This window comes from Strix aluco, chromosome 1 (assembly GCF_031877795.1).
Source record: "Strix aluco isolate bStrAlu1 chromosome 1, bStrAlu1.hap1, whole genome shotgun sequence".
Taxonomy (NCBI): Eukaryota; Metazoa; Chordata; class Aves; order Strigiformes; family Strigidae; genus Strix; species Strix aluco.
In genome coordinates this window covers 91291964-91306131 of record NC_133931.1, presented here as the reverse complement: position 1 = coordinate 91306131, position 14168 = coordinate 91291964, and the positions used below count along the sequence as shown (strand labels likewise).

At 41.0% G+C, this 14168-nt stretch overlaps 1 protein-coding gene across 5 annotated transcripts in view; it reads left to right on the top strand.

Annotated features, from left to right (window-relative positions):
- The window catches only part of PIGN (phosphatidylinositol glycan anchor biosynthesis class N), a 111343-nt gene that overhangs the window by 34885 nt on the left and 62290 nt on the right, over window positions 1–14168 (top strand). For all 5 annotated transcript variants that reach the window (XR_012623537.1, XM_074826689.1, XM_074826718.1 and 2 more), the window contains exons 7-10: window positions 1204–1334; window positions 5178–5294; window positions 11865–11905; window positions 13776–13835. Coding sequence is in view for 4 of the 5 variants with exons in the window: in XM_074826689.1 (XP_074682790.1) it covers window positions 1204–1334; window positions 5178–5294; window positions 11865–11905; window positions 13776–13835 (349 nt within the window). In the remaining variant the exon portion in view is untranslated. The remainder of the gene's footprint in view (window positions 1–1203; window positions 1335–5177; window positions 5295–11864; window positions 11906–13775; window positions 13836–14168) is intronic.

Genomic DNA, 14168 nt, shown 5'->3' with positions numbered 1-14168 from the left:
CAGTGCTATTTATCAAGCCTGAAACAAGACTTGTAGTCTTGAGGGTTTCTAAAGTAGGTCATACATGTCACCAAGGTTACTTATATTCTGAATTTTCTGGGGTTTTTTGTTTTTAAGTTCTCCTCTGTACAAGTGACAGATTTTTGCTATATACAGTGTGCCTGGTTATACTCCTGTAGTCAAGTCTGATTTTTAGCAGATCATCTTAGTTGTAGTCAACACATAATCTAGAGGATATGTAGGAAATAGCAGTTTTAGACATAAAATGGAAACAGTTCTCAGATTCCCCATGGCCGAAGTGGTATGGTTGAGTTTATAGACAACAGTAGTCTTAGAAATAATGGCTGAAAATTCCAGCATTATGTTTTAGATTTTCTTAGGACACTTGAACAAAGAGAAGAGTTTAGATTAACAGTATTCATCACCAATTAATCTTGAAGTGTGTTATTTGAGAACTTTCTTTTCATTTCCTCATGTGCTTTGAATGTAATGTAGGATATTATGTCTTTCTCTTGATCCTTGCATACTTTCAAAACCCTTGCTCTCATTTCCTACATCATTCCAAAGTTCATATTTGCTGTATGATCTCATGTTTTTTGTTATGATTTTTTGAAGATAGTTTTAAAACTGACTTTAGCAATACCAACAAATAGAAAATTAGTTGGCTAAAAGTTAATTATGGTCACTTTTTCTAAAAATATACAAATTTTTGGTTTAGCCTCTGTTCCACAAAACTCTGGGATCTGTGCTGATGTGTGAATCATCTCAAAACAGTCCCTGCATGCTGAGATCTTTTTGTTGTTTAGTTACCGGCTTAAAGTAATTTTTGAAACGTATAACTTAACGTGTTTGAGTTTTCCAGAAGTCCTTAGTTTTGGCATTCTCCTTAACTTGCCTGATAGCTGTGGGTGATTAAATTATAGTCTTCAATCAAGGATAGATAAGATTTGAAATATAAATAAACATCCATTTGAGTCTGTAGTCTCAGGAACCTTCAAACTGTGCTGTGACAATTTAGTATCTCTCGTAAGACTTAAAGGAAGAGAGATTTTATATCTAGGATGCCTTTTGTTAGTTTGAGGTTCTGTAGAGGATAAAGCTGTCTATAATTAAAGGGCTGGGCATTATGACCATGGATAACTTGCTTTATACCAAGTGTGAGAGCCACCTTGAATCTGACAATATTTTTTCTTATTTTTCTAGGGAATACAAGGAGAATATTAAAAAAGTTGATGAGGGTGTAAAAGAAATTGCTTCGATGATTGACAATTTCTATGGAAATGATGGGAAAACTGCGTTTATTTTAACTTCTGACCATGGAATGACAGATTGGGGTGAGTCTTTTTAAACACTGAGTCAGCTGAGTTTATGAGTAACTGTCCCATTAGAGGCTTTGGAGACCCTGCTTTGATTTGGTATCCTAAGTGTTGCTTGTATAGGAAACCCATGCAAATCAGGAAATGGCTAATTGTCTGCAGGGGCCCTCATCAGCCCTGTGACAGCTGAGTTGTATATCTGGACAGAAAAAAGAAAATTAATAGGCTAAAGCTTAACTCCCTTAGTGGCTGCTAGTAGGAATAAAAAGACCTGAATACCAGTTCTTTTAGAGCCTCCCTCCAGAAAACTAGCCCAAGCAGGAGCAGATTGTGTTATTTGGCTGCCAACAGCAAGACTGGTCTTTTTCCCACCCATGTGCGAGATACAGTTTTCACTTTGGTGCTCTGTAGCACCTGGAAAAGGTGGCAAATCTGTCCAGGAGCTGTTGAAAAACTTTGTGGGGAATATGTTCTTGCTTGTTTTGGCCTTTTAAGCACAGCAGAAAGGATGGGACTGCTGTGTGATCTTTCTAGAGGAGGGTGGTGCTGGAGACTATGTGGAGCAGCTGAAAGTACAGAAAGGAGAGTGGGGCAGGTGGTGGCCAGGCTAGGACCCACAGAGGCCACTTCTGAAGGGCATGACCACAGTGGCCAAATGACTTGAGACAGTTTTGGCATAACAAGATTAAGGGCAGATGAGTTTATGGTGGTGAACTCGTTTAGACATTTTTTCTTTTCTTTCAAGAATTTTAAGAACACTCCTGTCCTGGTGTGCAGCCAATGAAAGTGATAAATCTTTCTTCCAATGCTGCGTGTGTGTAACTCCTAACTGTGATACTTTTGAAACAGGGATGCTTCAGTCATGGTCTTGGCAAAATTCAGCATCTTATTCTGTGTGTGGAATCCTAAACTTTTTAAATGGAAGGGATGCAGACTTTTTCTGTCATCAGAGATGACAGAAATATTCGCCTATTCAAAATGAGCCTGATTACCACCTGCTCATTTGCAAAATAGTCTGTTCTGAAAATCATTTACCATTGAGCTGACTGACACAATAAAATATTAATTCTGGCATATATTTTTTGTCTGTTTCAATAAATCACTTGATAATTTTTTATAAGGGAGGTTTGTATATTTTATTTCTTTATATATATGTGGTATATAATCATAGGGGCCTCAGGAGGTCCAACCACCTACTCAAAACCGGATTAGCTTTGGGATCAGACACAGTTGCTTGGGCTTTATCCAGCAGGGCCTTTAAAACCTCAAAGGATGGAACCTATGCAACCCCTTTGGGCAGCCTGTTCCGCTGCTTGCCTGCATTCATGGAGGGGAAGAGGTTTTCTTCATCTGCAGTCTGAACCTCCTTTGTTTCAACTTATACCTCTTCTCTCTCACCCTCCCACCATACGCTGCAGTGAGACCCTGGCTCCATTCTCTCAAACCCCTTCATAGGGGTACAGGCAGGATATTCTGTTACAACTGCCCCAAAGCCATTTCTTCTCCAGGCTGAACAGGTCCCAGTCCCTCAGCCTCTCCTCACAGGAAAAGTGCTCCTCTGACCAGTTTGGGGGTTCCCCACTGAACTCATTCCAGATGCTTCATGTCTTTCCTGTACTGGAGGGGCCCAAAACTGCATCCAGTGTCTAAAGGGTGTCTCACAGGTGCTGAGTAGAAGAGGATAATCCCTTCCCTAGACCATGCTCCTATTAACAGAGCCTGGGGTGCTGTTGCCCTTCCTTACTGCCAGAGTGTGCTGCTGGGGTATTCTCATTATCTACTAGATTCTTTGAAGGGGAAATAAAAGGTGATAGGTGTAACTCTTCAGGCTTTGAGAACCACTATTCTGTCATAGTTTTCTGTCATCTCTTTCTGTCTTGAAGAAAAAGCTTTATCTTCCACCAGAAGTCTTAATAACTTCAAAGTTGACTTTACTGAGTCCAAGAGCAAACCCAGAGATGATGCTCAGGCCCATAGCCCAAGGTCTGAAGGCTAGTTCAGTAGCTTTTTATTTGACCTTGTAGTATCAGCAACTGCTGCAGTCTTTCAGTGGTTATTTGCAGAATGGGATATGCACCAGTTTTAAAACAAATTAAAAATTCAAAGGGCAGTGGGGGACCTATTAGGGAAGAGAACATGTTCTGAACTTGACATAATGAAAGAAACTGTAGTTGGTGGCAAAGACCAATAAAATCACTTGCTTTCTCAGTCTGACTCCATGGTTTTGCTTTAAGCAGATCTCAGGTGGAACTGCTGACCACCAGCATGGGTGGTCCCTCACCCACCCTCACTTTGTCTACCTGTTCCTGCTACCATCCTGTACCACACAGTACTGCTGCGTGGTACAGTTGACCAGACAACAGAAAACTAAAGAACAGCACCCTTTCCTGCCCTTTCCCCTGAAAAAGTGTGTTTGGAATGTGCTGAGGGGTGGAGCTTGGAACTCACCCATCTGAAAATCAGATTATTCCCTGCCCCCCCCTGGTTATTACTCAGATCAGGCTGAAATCTGTTTTTTATGACAGGGGGAGGGTGGGTACAGCTGCCTCTCTCAGCTGTGTCTGCCTTCAAGTATTCATGGAGGCAGAGTCTCAGTAAAATGCTGATGGAGTTGGTGAGTCCACTAAAATGAAAGCTCCCCAAAAATTGCACTTTCCTTCTGTAATAGAAAGAAATAACTGATGCCTGGAAGGTGGAGGAAGCACTTGCTCTATCTGCTCTTCTCCCAGGCTCTGCAAAGAGCACTTGTTGCTGCTTTTGAGCCCAGAGAGTGCCTTTCAAGGGATTTATGAACATTGGAAATCTTACTCCCCAACTTGTATGTTAAGTTTAGGGCAGTTTAAAGAAAGCAAAGCTGTCTTTTCAGCTCTGCCATGGTGATTGTTGTACAGCCTCAATGCTATTCCCAATTTCATACCCAATTCTAGATGTTTTTTTTTTTTAAAAAAAGCTCGCCTTAAAATGATGTGTTATTCTCCATGCTTCGTAATTCTTAAAATATACACACACACACACACAAGAGTGTGTGTCTACACAGATACAAGGAAAATGTAAAATCTTGTAGACCATGAAGTGACCGGCATAGAGTTTGTGTAACAGTGACATTCCCTTTGAGACTGGGTTATCTCGTTGCTGTAGTACCTCACCCACAGAGTTCAATGATTAACATTTTCAAGCTTGTGTGGCTTCTGCTTCAGTGCAGCTGCTGTTGAGATGTCACAGTTTTAAAGCTTCCTCCTTTTGGTGACTGATCTATTAATCTGGAGGGAATTAATTTCTCTAGGAAGGAAGTAATGTTTTATCAATTTTTAAGGATTGTGCTACCAGGCTTTAAAACCTTAAAAATGAATTTATATCACTGGGGCAAGGCTGACAGTTGCAATGCATATTGTCTCCTGGTTTTGAAATGGAAGTCTAATCTTTATTTGGGGTTCAGAGATCAGTTCTATATGATTTTTTGGCACACACCTAATTTTACTCAAATCAGCTATCCTTGGTTTCCAGGGGATGCTCAGGATAGGCACATGCAGGTGTTTTGAGCAGGTAACACCTCTACACCTTGAGGCTTTCAAATACTTTGGCTTTAGTTTCTGTATGTTTGGGTCTTTTAATATGCAAAGTTATATTTGATAGGCTTGACTTAAGTAGTACTGATTTCCCAACTTGCAACTTGAATTTAGCCTTTATTGTTAGCAGCATAAAAATAAGCTGTGAAGCTGGAATAGATTCTCTGTAACGGGATTTTAGTATGTATACTGTAACAAGAGCTTAGTACATGTGTGCATATGCATATATAGGTTTTGTTTGTTTTTACACTGTGTGTCTAAAAATTTACGCTTTTTTTGGTTTGGTGTATCTTAGGATCCCATGGAGCTGGTCATCCCTCAGAAACTTTAACACCACTGATTGTTTGGGGTGCCGGGGTGAATTATCCACAGAAAGTCACATCTCAGTTCTTTGAAGACAATTTTTTGAAAGGTAGGTAAAACATAAAACTTAAGTGCAAGGTGTTGGTGGAAAGGGAGGTGTTTAACCATCACACCTGTTGATCTTCACTGACTTCTGTTCCATTACAGTAAACATGACTTGCTTTGTGTGGTGTGGAAAGAAAAGGTGGCTGGGCGTGACCATGGAGGATATTGAAAAACTGACTAGTTAATATCAGAGTCAGTTTTTTAATCATGGAATTGAAGACTTTGTGGGTACAGGAGGCTACTCACACTCCTAAAATTTAGTTCCATAGATTTAATTCTTAGGAAGACTCCCAGGGGTTAAAAACTATTTGTACAGAAACATGATAAGTTGACACGTCCTAAGACTTTTCTAGCTTCACGGTACAACCCTGGGGACTTTCCAGAGATTGTCTTGTCTCAGTTACATCCTTGTGGCTGTTGTGGAAATGTAAACAGTTTTTCTCAATGAAAAACTGTTACTCTTTACTGTTGTTTTCTCCCTTTGTCATTTATTTAAGAAGAGTAAACTTTTTTAAAAAGAATTAACTTTTAGTATTTCAAGTATATAGTGTAACAAATACTGGGTTTCTGAAATATCAGTGGATTTCTAGAACCACATGTGATCAAATTATGCAAGCTCTTCCTCTTTCATGTGCCCCATTCTTGTAGCCTGCTCTGTTTCATAAGATGCCTTGTATCTCTCACATTGTCACTCACTATCAATGAGGTAATGACTTTATTGAATTGTTTGTCAAACTACATTAGAGAAGAGAAAATAGGCAAAAATTACTTTAGCCCTGAGGTTTTAACTGTGCGCTGCTCTTGAGAAGGTATTTGGTAACAGATTAAACAGGGCTTCTCAGATACAGACCATGCTAACATTCACTCTTTGTGATTAACTGCTGCTATAAAACTGTGACATGTCTGATAAAATTGAAAATTATTTGTAGAACAAAAAATAGAAAACAGAGTAAAACCAACTTATTTTGGTGTCTGTGATGTCTGATCTGGTACATTTCTAAGGACACTTGATGTCTCTAAGGGTTGATCTGTAATAGTAGATTTTTACAGTTGTCAGTTTCCTTGATTCTCACCAGCTTTAGTACAAACCTCAGTGTTTGACTTCAAGTGGTGATAAAAATGGTGTGAGAGCATTTAAAAAAAAATCAGTATTGAGCTGACTTCCAGGTACACAGTAGGGAAAGCTTTTTGGCTGCCATCTGTTAGGAAATGTGAATTTTCTTAAAGGAGGGAATATGTCTGCACCCTGCTGTGCCTGCTTCATATTTTCCTTCTGATGATTTAAAAAAAGCCCAAACTAACAACCAGATAAAAAACCAAACACCCCAAAGCAAACATCAGAAACTCCTCCCTTTATTCTGGACTTGCTCTGCAGCTTTCCAGCTGGTGAGCATGTTGTTGGTCTGTTTAGACACTATCTTTACAGGTTCTTAATTGCCAGGAGAGTTGAGTCTCTCTGAGTATCTTGGGAATTTGAATCTCTATTTGAGTAATAAGTATCTTCTTAAAAAGTGAGTATTTTCTCTGTGGTAGTACATTATAGCTTCTAGTAGTCTATATACCTTAAAAGTACAGAAAAAATTGTTGAAATGGAACTTTGCACTTCCAAGTCAATACAGTTCAGCTACTCCATTAAGTTACAATCCCAGATATTTTCACAAAGCCAACATATGAAAGGAAAGACGCTTAAAAAAGGTCTCTTGAAAAGTTCTCTGAATTTGCCTTTCCTTCTTCATACAAATGCAGCTGAGACTGTGTGCAGGAGAGGAGAATGTTTTCAAAACTGCAGTGTCACTGATGTATGCTGGTGTCTGACTTACATTTGCGATTGCATGCACCAATGTTTAAGTTGTTGGATCTATTGACAACCCTTCCTAATTTCTCTGAGTTAAGAGTTCATGGAAACATCAGAATATTTCTAATGCTGACAAACTTCTTATGGTCTGTTCAGTGCAAGTAGGCTGTAGGCAGCTCAGTGAATTTTCTCTCTTCTCATCATTGAGGGTCAATACCCCCAAAGGCAGTGCCAACAGGCAGGACTTACTGTTTCCAATTTGTCATGGAAAGATTAATGCACTTCTTGGATGGCTGGAAGGGCACAGTGTGTGCTCTGGGATGACAGCCTTCTCCTCAGTCCCATCACCTGTGTTCTGCCTTCCCTCAGGCCTGGCCATGCAATCACCTTGGAAAGATTTGTGATGGCAGCCCTGCATCCTGTGGGCAACATGTAGTATTACGCATTTGGCTGTTGGCTTGATGTGTCTTCAGAAAGAAGAGAATACAGAGCTGTTTTCCTGCTCCTCAGCGCAGGCCCTGCTGGATGGTCTTGGGCACAAGTTCAGAGAAGCTTGTAAGCGAAGGCACAGCCTTCTGCAGCAGAAGGATGTGGGATGGTTGTTTTCATTGATACACATCCCTGTTTTGGAGGAGGCTCAGCCTGCTTTGCCGTGGCTGAGGGAGCTCAGTGTACCCCTTCACTGCTTTTGCATCTGTGAGGTTTTACATGAGATTTTTTTTCAATTCATGTAGCCTCATCCTCAGCCTGTTCTTGAACCAGTGCTTCCCTGCTATTTCCCCTGGACTGTTTGCATCTGTCGGCCCAGCAGGCTGCAGTAAAAGCAGTGCAGCATAGAGGGGAAAAAAGCCCTATCAAGTGGGTGGAAACCTGTACTGAGCACTGTACAGGAAACCTAAACAGTGAGCTGGAATCATAAATCAGTGTGGGCAGCACATACACTCCAGGCACCTCACTCCCAGGGGTACAGTCCAGACTGGCTGGTCTGCAGGTGTGTCCCAGTCCTCAGGAGCTCCTGGGCTCAGTGTCTTATGGCTCCTGGTCCAAGGCAGGTGTCTTCAACTCTGCCTTTTGGGAATATCTGAGTAGGGGAAGCAGAGATGTAAAAGCTTTTGACAAAGCTAGTGTTTCTCTAGCAGAGTGTCCTGTTTTCATCTTGAATAAAGTTAATTTTCTTCCTAGTAGCTGGTATAGTGCTGTGTTTTGGATTTAGGATGAGAATAATGTTGATCATAGAATCATAGAGTGAGTTGAGTTGGAAGGGACCTTAAAGATCATCTAGTTCCAACCCCCCTGCCATGGGCAGGGACACCTTCCAGTAGACCAGGTTGCTTAAAGCCCTGTCCAACCTGACCTTGAGCACTTCCAGGGAGGGGGCAGCCACAACTTCTCTGGGCAGCCTGTTCCAGTGTCTCACCACCCTCACAGTAAAGAATTTCTTCCTTATATCTAATCTAAATCTACCCTCTTTTCGTTTAAAACCATTACCCCTTGTCCTGTCACTGTAGTCCCTGATAAGAGAGTCCCTCCCCATCTTTCCTGTAGTCCCCTTTACGTACTGGAAGGCCGCTATAAGGTCTCCCTGGAGCCTTCTCTTCTCCAGGCTGAACAACCCCAACTCTCTCAGCCTGTCCTCATAAGGAAGGTGCTCCAACCCCTTGATCATCTTTGTGGCCTCCTCTGGACCCCTTGAGCAGGTCCATGTCCCTCTGATGTTGGGGGCCCCAGAGCTGGATGCAGTACTCCAGGTGGGATCTCACAAGAGCAGAGTAGAGGGGCAAAATCCCCTCCGTCGACCTGCTGACCACACTTCCTTGATGCAGCCCAAGATACAGTTGGCTTTCTGGGCTGCAAGCGCACATTTCTGGCTCATAGTCAGTTTTCCATCCACCAATACCCCCAAGTCCTTCTCCTCAGGACTGCTCTCAATCCACTCATCACCCAGCCTGTATTTGTGCATGGGATTGCCCTGACCCATGTGCAGGACCTTGCACTTGGCCTTGTTTGCATGGACCCCCCTCTCAATCCTGTCAAGTTCCCTCTGGATGGCATCACTTCTCTTCCCTCCACTGTGTTGACTGCACCACACAGCTTGGTGTTGTCAGCAGACTTGCTGAGAGTGCACTCAGTCCCTCCGTCCATGTCACCAACAAAGATGTTAAACAGCGCTGGTCCCAACACTGACCCCTGAGGAACGCCACTCGTCACTGCTCTCCACTTGGACATCGAGCTGTTCGCCACAGCTCTCTGAGTGTGACCATTGAGCCAATCCCTTATCCCCTGAGTGGTCCATTCATCAAATCCATGTCTCTCCAATGTAGAGACAAGGATGTCCTGTGGGACAGTGTCAAATGCTTTACACAAGTTCAGGTAGATGATGTCGATTGGTCTTCCCTTATCCACCAGCACTGTAACCCCGTTGTAGGAGGCCACCACATTTGTCAGGCATGATTTGCCCTTAGTGGAGCCATGTTTACTGTCACCAATCGCCTCCTTATTTTCCATGTGATAACACACTGATGTCTTGGTTGTTGCTAAGCAGGGTTTACACTAAGTCAAGGACTTTTCAGCTTCTCACACTGCCCTGCCAGCGGAGGCTGGGGGTGCACAAGAAGGTGGGAGGGGACACAGCAAGGACAGCTGACCCAAATGTGCCAAAGCAGCATTCCATATCATATGATGTTGTGCCCAATATATAAAGTGGGAGGAGTTGGCTGGGGGGTACCACAGCTTGGGGATTGGCTGGTCATTGTTCAGCAAGTGGTGAGTAATTGTATTGTGCATCAGTTGTTTTGTACATTATCTTAGTAGTATTATTATTTTCCCTTCCTTTTCTGTGCTATTAAACGGCCTTTATCTCAACTCATGAGTTGTTTGGGTTTTTTTTCTGATTCTCTCCCCTATCTCACTGTTGGGAAGGGAGAGTAAGCAAGTGACTGTTTGGTGCTTAATTGCCAGCTGGGGTTAAACCATGACGCAGAGCTACAGTTTCATCCTATCTTAAGCACATTGAGTGTGTGTGTAGACAATTTTCCAACATTTTTCTTTGGAAAATGTTATTTAAAGAAAAACAAACAATGCATTTATATAATAGAAGTATGGGTGAGTCTCTATATCTCTAGAAGTATAAACCAGTTTCCTTTTCTGGGAAGCAAAAGAAGCAAACTTGTTCATTTTAGTGTAAGTTTAACACAATTCATGATTAATGCTGGTAATACTTCCCCTGTGTTGCCATGGGAACTCGCTGTAACTCTGTCTCACTGCTGTTAATGTACATGGCTGCTCTTCGGGGTGCTCCTGGGACCAAATAACAGTGGACTTGTACTGAAACCCCTGAAGCTAGCAGTGGTATGAACTAATTGCTGAAGATAAGTTTGGTACATGCAATGCTGCAAATACAGATATTTTCTCTCTCAGTCTGTTTTCAGCTGAGACAGGTTTGGGTCTGGCACAGACAGGGTGCATCAAAAGCTGGAGAAAGGGTCGTATGGTGTAGGATTTGAATGCCTGTTTGGAGAAGATAAATGCGGTTGAGCGATGGTTTACAGGTATTTTTCATGAAACCTGTTTCTGGTGCATTTAAACTTCCACTTCACATAAAGCCAAAGGATACTTTTGGGCAATGTGACTACACCATCAATGGTCTCAGGTGCTATGTGGGCTCCTGCTTCCTCTGTGCTGTTTCTGCAGTGTCGTTTCAGCAAGCAGCCTTAACAGGGCGGTAACTGGCCCAGGTAGCTCTCTGTGTACTGAGGAAAGTGGCTGTGCCCCTGTTGCTAACATTAAGTTTGATTCCCAAGTTGAGGGTATGTGCCCCCAACGTCTTTACTGCTGTGCTTGATGCGTGCTCTAGCTAGGTCATTGACAGTATTTTAAGTACTGTATCAGCAAGTCTGTTTCAACCCCTATCGTGTTTTCCTGTGTATCTGATTTCTTTTAAGCTTGAATTAAAAAAAAAAAAAAGCTCTGTGTCATCTTTTTTGGGTGTTTGGGTTTTTTGTGTTTTTTTCCTGCTCATATTACTGCTGTGGGTAGGGGGCAGCAAATTTAAACATTAGGAAAAGAAGGCATGGAAAAAAAAACCACAACAAACCCTACTAAACTCTGGTTTTAAATAACTCTCCACCCTCAAAAAAGGCAATTTCCTCTTTATTTCCTTAGAGGCTAATGGAGAGCAGGAAAATACAGTTTTGAACCAGCTTTCCATATGATGCACCACAGTTTTAGGGGCTTGTACATTTCGCTCTGTCTCTGCCTTCATTGTAGTTCTTCTAATTGCAAAATCATTGAACTTTTCCCCTGAGTTCACTCTTGGCCAGTATTGCTTATGGCAGACATGAAGTATGTTTCTACCACTCTGTACCAGGATATTTGGGACCTTGGGTTAACCTTTTTTAAAAACTGCTGAGGAGATTTAACAGCCTTTCCTCTGAACCTGAGTTTGAAACTTTTAATTAGCACAGGAGGTAATACATCACTTTCTGTACTGTGCTGAAAAAAATAAAAACCTTGGACATTCTTCAGCTGATATGGGTCACAATTGCAGGCAGCAATTTATCCTGATGGATAAAAGAAAATGTGAGCTGAAATGAATGCATTTTCTTGGTTTTGCCTGTTGAGTTTCATCTGTAAGCTCTCTTGAGCTAGCATCCTAAAACCAAATCATAATTTTCTTTAGTAACAACGCTTTACAGAAAATGCCAACAAGACATTAAATGTTGACTGAATTATCCCTTTCAGATCTGTGTAGATTAGCTGTTCATGTGTTATTTCTTGCAGAATGGAAACTGGAGAACTTGAAGAGGCTGGATGTCAATCAGGTATCAAATATACCTAATTAATAGCACATAAATTTTCACTTTAAATTATGAGGTTTTTGTGATTTAAAATAATTTATGGAATTTGAATGAATGATCACACTGACGTAGCATTTCCCTGCAATGTGTTACTTAGAAGTTTGAGTTGCAGGAACTGCACCCATACCAAACATAATACGAAAAAGTTTAAATTGCTTGTTAACACGTGGCAGCTACGTACAACTTCTGAAGATGCATTATCACACCATTTTTAGTTAAGTAATCATATGCCATTGTAGAAAGAATGCAGTACAATATGCCAGGTACCCAAAAGTAGCTTGAATAGCATCTCATATGTTTTCAGAGTGGGATTTGGTTTTGCAAACCTTTAGAACTAACTTGTGATGCTTTCCCTTTACTTTCTGCTTTGAAAATGTTCTGAAGCTGAGCTTACACCTCCTTGGTATCTCCTATGAAGGTGCCCAGCGAAACACAAAGAAGGCATGGTCTGATGACCATGTTTTCCAAGTTTATGAGTATCTGCCGTATGCTTTTTGCTACACTTTAGTCATGTGTATGTTCAGTTTAGTTTTTCAGAGCTATCTATTTCAAAGTCTCTATTTTGTCACTTTTTTCAGAAGATGTTGTCATTACTGAATCAAAACCAATTCTTGCTATGCTGTTAAACTCTGGTTTTTTTCAACAGGGTCTGTGATTATGGCCCAGCCACTTAGCAATTTAGACATTTTGTACTGTAAGGGAAGAAGAAAAGGTGGATGATTTAATTCTTGATGCTAAATCAGCCAAGGTTTTTTAAATCATGACGATAACACATGTACATATGTGCACCTGAAGCTTGTTTGCTTCTTACTTCCTATTATCCTGTGAAACCCAATATATGAATAACAGACTCCAAACCTGCTCAAACAAGGGAAGTAAACTCATGCTAGAGGATTGAAGTTGGAATATTCTAGATCAACTGCTTTCGGCAAAGCCCTGGTACAAAATTAGAGATCAATTTTTCTCTCAAGGTTGACAGGAGTTACGGGAATGTTATTCTGAGACTGTATAAAAGAGTCTCAAGTGTTGCTTTGTTCTGGGTAATGGAGTCCCCAAAGACAGAGCTTTTGTCCTGTAGTACATGTGGGACTATGTGTAAAAATAACAAACTAGACTTCTGTTTGCTGTAACACCACATGTATATTATCCTCTACAAATTATGGTTTGGAGTCTGCTGAACAGTAGGTCTGAGGCTGGAGCAGTGCCTGTGGTTTCAGGGTAGTTTGTTCAGATTTAGGCTGGAGAAACAAACAATTTTGGTGCATAGTTTTATATTAAAGGAAAATATAAACCTAATGAGAGGCAGTGTTTATCATCACAAGTAGGTGTAGATTGAAGGGCCTTCTTGAGGGCTGACTGGACACAAGTGCAGAATCTCCCTGTGAAGGGGAGAAGGTGAGCATTTGGCACTGTGGAAACACGGGATACGGAGTACTGTGAAGAGCAGTATATTCAATGTACTGCTTAAAACTGTAAATATGAAATTAGTTCTTCCTGTGGTATAAATAGTCATAAAAAGTGGTATGCCACTCCGAGTGCAGTGAAAGAGGTACTGAATTCCTGTGAATAAATACTGTGGAGGTTTATATTTGCTTTTTTAAGTAAATATATTTTTGAAACTTTATCAGTAGTGGAGCCTCACATTTTGAATCTTATCATGCCATGATGACTACTGGAAGCTAAAAAAAAAATATTATAAAGGAGAGTTGTATGTTACAACTTCACAGTATTATACCATTTACTTTTGCAAATGCAGATACATTAAAATTGAACTGAATTTATTAGCTCTAGAGTCCAGAGTTATATTAAAATGGGAATGCTTCTGTTTCTACAGGCTGATATAGCACCACTGATGGCTTCTCTTATTGGTGTGCCTTTCCCCCTGAATTCTGTGGTAAGGAAGTACAAATCTCTTTCCATATTGTAGAGCTCTATTCACCATAGAGGAAGAGGTGTTGGGGACAAGACTTTGAGGCATGTGAAGGGAAAGATTATAGTTTTGGAAAAGTGCTATAGGTTATGAAGATTGCTTGTAGTTTTAGCTTTATGTGTATGTGTCTTTAGTTTACAGTATAAACTCAATCTTTTTATATATTGCATAGTGCTTTCAATTGGAAAGGCAGCTGATCCTTTTATAATCTTTATACTCTTGAGCTACATAAAAGGTTTTGTTACTTTTTTTAGGGATGGTAAAAATGCAATATGGTTTGAATAACACTTGATTTTG